Here is an 8,019-nt window from a genome sequence, read left to right on the forward strand (position 1 = left end):
CCCTGGACAGGTTGGAGGGAATCAGAGCCAGCGGGGGGAAATGCGCAAAGAAGCACGAGCGGCCAAACGTGCTAGTGCGTCTACACCCGTGGTGGGGCTGACCGGGGAAACTGCGGACCGTGGAGAGGAGTCTGGGGAAAAACCCTTCATTGCGGCGGTGGAGGCGTGAGCGGGGGTTTCCTGTGGAGACAGAGGCAGAGAGCCTCGTAGTCTCTCTTTTTCTCCTCACAGCGCCGCTGCATGGAGGACAAAGCGGAACCGAAAATCCCCTGGGGAATAATGGGGGCATCCAGGATGTAGCTCATTTCTGCGTCAGACAGGTTAGCGAGGTCTCGCGGGCTCGCTCCTGAACAATCATGTTGCTCATCACTTTCCTCATAGCCTGCACTGAGCAGCGTTGGGTGCAGAGACACACGTCAGCAACCGTGGATATTTCCTCCATCGTCGCAGGGTCCTGAGACAGTGCAAAATCCTCAGAGTTCAGCCTGATAAGCAATGAGGAGAGAGAGGACATTCAGCGCCCTGACTGAGAGGGCAGCGGCCGCATACGTCATAACGGAGAGGTCCGACTGGAGACGGTCCTCTCTAGACGGTAACACGGTTCTCCGAGTGGACACAGCGGGCTGTCGCGGGAGCAGGTGAGCCGCAACGAGAGGTTCCACCGGCGGCATACGAAGCAGTCCGAGGCTCTCCATCGCCTCACAGTCGAGGGATGAGGCACCCGACATGGGGGTTTTCCCGGTGAACGGACGGTCCTTGCAGGGATAAGCTACTTCTACGAGCAGCTCAGGAAAGACGGGAAGGATTTGTCTCACAGCGCCCTTCAAAAGGGGGAGTTTCTTCCCTTCGTAGCGAGACCTGGTGGTTTTAGTTGCTACGGCGGGCCACAAAATGGCAAGCAGAGACATGGCGCGTTTACACACTTCCACCGTGTCCAGGCTGGGAGGATAGGAAACGGGCATGTAGCCCTCCAATTTCTCCTGTGAGACAACAGAGGCAGCATGAAGTCCACCCCGAGCCGGGGTGATGAAGGTCCGTCCTCCTCATCCAGACCCGATCCGAAAGGGTCAGAGTAGTCTACATCAAACTCTCCACAGTCAATCACGAGGACATCCTTGTGCAGGGGGGCAAGAGATGCCAGGTCGAGCTGGGAACCCCAGCTAGAACCCTGAGCAGCCGCAGCTTCCATAAACTGAGTCTCTACACCACCCGCCTCCACGAGGACACCGTACGGGAGGAAGGAGTCCTGCTCAGACAGGCGTGCCAGTCTCCTGTAGAGGCTTCGTGTGTTAAACATGGCGCAGTGCTTAGACTTCCGCCGTGTTTAACAGACTTTGTGCCTGTCCTTAGTGGAGATTTTACCCCCACATGGACAGAGGCGAGCCCCATAGCATCCAGCTCCCTCGGTGAGAGAGGCCCTAGCTTCCATCACCGCGAGACGCAGTTAGGAGAGCAGGTAGCTAGCTTTGCTACCACGAGGCAGCGAGCACAGGTGCTAGCAGGGATGCAGGCCAACGTGTGCTGAAATGTCTGAGACGTCAAGGACAGCGTTGGATTTTCCAGAGACGGCAGCTTTCGCTTTCGTCCGAAGCTCGGATACCGTAGTATCTGGAACTGGAGCCAGGCTACACACTGTCGTGAGAGCCCAGAGGAAGGAACAAGTGCGCACGGGCCCGTAGGCGCCGAGGGCAGTGGGACCAAGATGACAGCAAGGTGTGCTGAGGTCAACGCACCGGCCTTCCGGCAAGGAGCGCGCAGCGAGGCTAACACCGCAGTGAAAGAGACGCTGGGGACCAACAGTGTTGGAATTAGCGGTCAGCCGGAGCCAAGGCTCAGAGGTTCACTACCTTTCGGCAGCGAAGGACAGCACCTACCAAGCAAAGCAAGGTAAGAGCTGTATTTTACCCACTTTTCAACCAGTTGTGGTCCAGAGCAGGCGCTAGTTCTGCTAGCGTCCGGTGACTGGAATAAAGAGAATCCGCCTGTGGACAGTTAAGCTGGCAAAAAAAAAACGCGAGCTAGTTGAGAGGAGAAGAGGTGTTTGAATGGTGCGCGCCTGTCCGCGTCCTTTTATAGGAGGTGAGTCTCCCCCAAGCGGATAGACGCGCTTCACCGGCCAATCAGGATTGGCAGATTGTCTGTATTCCTCAGAAGCATTTATTTCAGAGGTTGTATTCCATAGTGAGACTTCTCACAAAATATTATGAAATAGAACTACATATTATTGAATTATGAGTTACATCATCTCTTTTATTAAACGTTGACAGGTGTCAAAAAACATATCAAACGCACATGATCAGTGTGTGTTTGCTATGATAAGTTGACTAAATAACACCTTCTTTAACCCTTTATTACTTTTAAAATGTTCAAACCACAGTCAGTCCTTTTTTTTTTTTTTTTTTTTAAACGTGTTCGTCATTTATTTTCACTGCTCAGTAACAGATGACGTCACATCCTGTTGGTCACAGCATTGGTTCCTATTGGCTTCTCATTCATTGTAAAAGCTGCAGCGCATGCGCCGTCACTCTCTAATCATTAAATCTGTGATTGATCTTGTGGGTCTGATGAGGAGGTGCACTTAAGCTAAACACTGTCAGCTGATTGGCTGATCTGGGGAGCTCCAAGCTGAGAAGAGTTTGATAGAATGGTAAAAGGGGGCATGGTCACGGACTAAACCAGGTTTAAACCATAAGCCTGGTTCTACTGAGAACACTTTAATCAAATACCCCCCTGTAAACACCTAGTAAACATCTGTGAGTGCAGCACCTTTATGAGCTTGTGGGCCATGGGGGGGGTGATGTTAACACAGCGAGTGAAACAGTCTCTGGCCTCTGACACTTTGCCCTCACGAAGCAGCCGTCGACCTTTCTGAAGGTTTGCTTCTCTGCGTCTGAAAGGAGTGACATCACCAACTACATCACTCACTGTTACACTTTGATCTTTATCATGAGGAGTAGCTCAACTTTAGTGTGTGTGGGGGGGGTTAAAGGTTTTAACACACATACACACTAAATATATTCCCAACCACATTCACACCACTCCTGCATGTGTATCCCAACACATCCAGACCATTAGTTTCAGGTTTCCATGCATTTTATAGGGTAAGAATAACTGTCCTCCATTGAAGCTCTGCTGGCCCTGGTGGGTGGGTGGGTGGGGGGGGGGGGGTCATCCCACCTAAATCCTGTTTTCCCTGTATGTTGATGCTTAGATTTATCAGGTATTTATCAATATATCAAATATGTGGTTATAATGGGAGTCAATGGGACCAAATGGTCAGTGTGGGTACATTTTATATCTCTGTTCTATACATGTTGCAATAAAAGTGATCATGGAATTATGAACATGACAATAAAAGAAAACTCTGAGATAATATGAGATAATAAGAGTTCAAAACACAAGGAACGCATTTGGACCCCAAAGGGGTCCCGAGAGTTAAACATACTCACTCTCTACGAGATTTTTCCACTTCCTGTTTTGAAGGCAGATTGCGTCCATCAAAGACCAGGATGGGTTTGACTCTAAAGTTTAGCAGCATGTCTACAAACTTCATGCAGTACCACACATACCTGGGATGGAGAAAAATGAACAATAATCACCAAGTCATTCTGCTAAATTAATGTTGCATATATATATATACACACACAGTGTGTACAGAAAGTATTCAGACCCCTTTAAATATTTCACTCTTTGTTTCATTGCAGCCATTTGCTAAAATCAAAAAAGTTCATTTTATTTCTCATTAATATAAACTCAGCACCACATCTGGACAGAAAAAAACCCAGAAATGTAGAAATGTTTGTAAATTTATTAAAAAAGAAAAAGTCAAATATCACATGGTCATAAGTATTCAGACCCTTTGCTCAGCATTGAGTAGAAACACCTTCTGAGCTCGTACAGACATGAGTCTTCTTGGGACTGATGTAACAAGTTTTTCACATCTGGATTTGGGGATCCTCTGCCATTATTCCTTGTAGATCTTCTCCAGTTCTGTCAGGTTAGATGGTGAACGTTGGTGGACAGACATTTTCAGGTCTCACCAGAGATGCTCAGTTGGGTTTAGGTCAGGACTCTGGTTGGACCAGTCAACAATGGTCACAGAGTTGTTCTGAAGCCACTCCTTTGTTATTGTAGCTGTGTGCTTAGGGTCATTGTCTTGTTGGAAGGTGAACCTTCAGCCCAGTCTGAGGTCCTGAGAACTCTGGAAGAGGTTTTCTTCTAGGATATCTCTGTACTTGGCCGCATTCATCTTTCCTTCAATTGCAACCAGTCGTCCTGTCCCTGTAGCTGAAAAACACCCTCATAGCATGATGCTGCCACCACCATGTTTCACTGTTGGGATTGTATTGGGCAGGTGATGAGCAGTGCCTGGTTTTCTCCACACATACCACTTAGAATTAACACCAAAAAGTTCAATCTTGGTCTGATCAGAGAATCTTATTTCTCATAGTCTGGGAGTCTTTCATGTGTTTTTTGGACAAACTCTATGCAGGCTTTCATATGTCTTGATCTGAGGAGAAGCTTCCATTGGGCCACTCTACCATAAAGCTCCGACTGGTGGAGGGCTGCAGTGATAGTTGACTTTGTGGAACTTTCTTCTATCTTCATACTGCATCTCTGGAGCTCAGCCACAGTGATCTTTGGGTTCATTCAGTTTCATTAAACACAGCTGGACTCTAATGAAGGAGCAGAACCATCTCAAGGAGGATCAGAAGAAATGTAGAGTATGTGAGTTAAATATGAGTCTCAGCAAAGGGTCTGAATACTTATGACCATGTGATATTTCACTTTTTCTTTTTTAATACATTTGCAAAAAAAATCTACATTTCTGTTTTTTTCTGTCCAGATGTGGTGCTGAGTGTACATTAATGAGAAATAAAATGAACTTTTTTGATTTTAGCAAATGGCTGCAATGAAACAAAGAGTGAAATATTTAAAGGGGTCTGAATACTTTCCGTACCCACTGTGTGTGCGTGTGTCTATATATATATATATATATATTCTAAGACCTTACTGGTCAGTTTCTTCTCCTTTAGCCAGTTTCTCAGCACATGAAAAAGCTCCTTTATGCAGCCAACAGTAGGTGTCCACAGCCACCGTCTGACCTCGGTATTTCTTCACGTTAATGGGCTCTGCTGCATCTTTGATGAACTGAAGAAGTCCAGGGATTCCCATCTTCAGCCGCTCTTTAGAACTGGATCAAATAACCTGGGAAAGAACAGCAGACTGTAGCTGAGATATGGTACAGTAGGAGAACATCTGGAGCTACAACTAAAGCAGCTCATATGATTATTAACATTCTAAACTTGGCGAAGCGAGGATGTGTCGCTCCCTGGTTCAGTCTTTACACACAATAACAACATTCCTGTTATATTACTTTATGTTATACTTAATGTGATATGTCTATTAGTGTACATTCATTAACATTACAGTAAACTAGTACAGTGCCAGTCGGAAGTATGTATTCATATAGTGGGAGGAGCTCAAGTAGAGTTATCAATTATGACCAAATGAGTATGTGTGAAGGTTGGATGTACATAGAGGTGTACATACTGTACTCTGTAGTGTTATAAAGGGTTTATGTGTGGGTGTAAAATAAAATAGTGTGTGTGATTTATCTGGTTTAATTCTATGAGACATGAATATGATAAATGTGTTTGTTTTTTACTCATTTATGTATTTTTTTTCCTTTGGTGTATTTTCTGTAATGTATATTTTTTGGAGTCATTGTGTATTTTTGTATCTTTCTGTCGTCTTTTTGTGCATTTTTTGTATAATTATGGTTTTTTTTGTTGCCATTGTAGTGTGATTCTGGAGTCATTTTGTGTATTTTTGTGTCTTTTTTAGTGTAGTTTAATTTTGTGCAATTGTGTTGTCATTTTTTTTATTTTTTGTATAAATAGTTATGTGTATTTTGAGTTATTTTCATATTTTTGCTGTCATTTGGTGTATTTTTCTGTAATTTATGTTTTTTGGAGTCATTTTGTATATTTTTGTGCATTTGTGTTGTCGTTTTGTGTACTTTTTGTATATATATTTAGTTTTTTGTTTTATTTTACTAATTCCGTATATTTTTATTATAAATACCTGTGTGTGTGTGTGTGTGTGTGTGTGTGTGTGTGTGTGTGTGTGTGTGTGTGTGTGTGTGTGTGTGTGTGTGTGTAAATATTGTCTATACATGCACATTAGAGGTGGTTAATCAGCCACATTTCCTGATGGATTCAATTCCAAAGCTGCTGAATTAATTGGATCTGGATTTTGTTACAGTTTGATAAATTGATACATTTAATAACCATTTTTGGAAATGTAAGAATTGATTATTCACAGCCATCAATAATAAAATCATGATTAATTCATTTTATTTCCACCACCACTATATTTTGTTGCCAGGGCTGGGTACCGCCAGGTATCTCCCAATACAATATATCGCGATATTTTCCCCCACACTAACGACATTATCGCACACACACACACACCTATTGTCTCATTGTACTGTGTACGTACTGCATTATCTCTGAATATCATGTATATATGTACTGTATATTGTTTTTGTCATGTCCTGTGTATTGCAATAAAAAAATAAATTAAAGAAAATCGATATTTGACGCCAGTGAATCGATAACATATTGCAAGACGAAACCTCGCAATATATCGTCATATCGGTATTTTGGCACACCCCAGTTGTTGCTGTTATTTTTGGTCAATAATTATTAGGATTACTATAGTATTAGTTATTGTTCTTGAATAAAGTTTTCTATTCTCATCATAACAGGTAAAAACACAGAGAAATGTATATACATATGCAAGTGTTTGAGTACATATATGTATGTACTTGTATAACTGGACACGTGTATATATATATATATAACATATATATACATAACATAACATAACATATATACATAACAATATATATTTATATATAACCCTGTACATAACATTTTCCCCTTTTATAACTTAATTGTACATTTTATTTTACATATATATAGTGAAACCCTATTTTCATTTTATACTTCTGCAAATCAAAAATGTTATTTTTGATATTTATTCTTTTTGTGTCTAAACGTGTTTCTCATGTGAATAAAGCAGTTTTGATTTGATAGTTTTATATAGAGATATAGACATAGAGAGGTGAGTATAGATCTACAGGTCTGTACTTACCAGTAGTGATGTTACACGGTATTGGTTCTTTACCCGGACTTCACCTGAGTGTGTCCGTCATGTGTGTCACTGTCAGCGGGTTAGAAAGTTGGCGCTAGCGGTGCTAATGGCAATGCTAATGATGGTGCTAACGGCTCTTCCAGGGGACGGAGTGCGGTCTGAACAGAACAGTCTGTCCGGGACCAACAGCACCTAAGCGGGTTCAGCTTTAGCGGCAAAACGAGAGTCTTCTAACAAGACCGGCTGCTATTGGCTGATAGAACACAGAGCCTTAAGAGACCGGCTGCTATTGGCTGATAGAATACAGAGCCTTAAGAGACCGGCTGCTATTGGCTGATAGAATACAGAGCTGAAAGAGACCGGCTGCTATTGGCTGATAGAATACAGAGCTGAAAGAGACCGGCTGCTATTGGCTGAGGGGATGACAACGCGTCTGTGTGTCATCGTTTTATTGTTTTATTGTTGTTGTTTTGTTTTTTCATTATATTATGCTGTATTAATACATATACATTTTAAATCATGGTACATAGGCACAATAACACAGTCTGGTACTTGTTGAAGAAATGAACATTTGCAATAAGTTATTAAAAAAGCGAAAACAAAGAAAGTGTATAAGCTACAGACAGAACTGAAAAAGGCCCATAGAAGGCAGTGACAACTTTAAAAAAAACACAAGGACAATTCTTTATAAATTTTAGAACCTTGTCTGATAAATTGAAGACACTTGAAGTAATAGTGAATGCACACATTACACAAAGAAATAGTCTTTCCATTTAGAAGTAAGAAAACAATATTTACCCATTAGAAAAACAAGATTCATGACATCAGAGATACTTGAGTCCAGATTGTCCATGAAAT

The 8,019-nt window shown here is 42.5% G+C and overlaps 1 protein-coding gene across 1 annotated transcript in view; it reads right to left on the reverse strand.

The window, feature by feature from the left end:
- Nucleotides 1–7,367, reverse strand: part of exo1 (exonuclease 1) — a 29,676-nt gene extending 22,309 nt beyond the window's left edge. The window contains exons 1-4 of the mRNA XM_028469258.1: nucleotides 7,162–7,367; nucleotides 5,015–5,208; nucleotides 3,450–3,569; nucleotides 2,767–2,890 (exon numbers count right to left, since the gene is read on the reverse strand). Coding sequence (XP_028325059.1) covers nucleotides 2,767–2,890; nucleotides 3,450–3,569; nucleotides 5,015–5,175 — 405 coding nt within the window. The 5' untranslated portion in view covers nucleotides 5,176–5,208; nucleotides 7,162–7,367. The remainder of the gene's footprint in view (nucleotides 1–2,766; nucleotides 2,891–3,449; nucleotides 3,570–5,014; nucleotides 5,209–7,161) is intronic.
- Nucleotides 7,368–8,019: the final 652 nt, after the last annotated feature.

The sequence above is a fragment of the Gouania willdenowi genome, chromosome 15 (assembly GCF_900634775.1).
Source record: "Gouania willdenowi chromosome 15, fGouWil2.1, whole genome shotgun sequence".
Taxonomy (NCBI): domain Eukaryota; kingdom Metazoa; phylum Chordata; class Actinopteri; order Blenniiformes; family Gobiesocidae; genus Gouania; species Gouania willdenowi.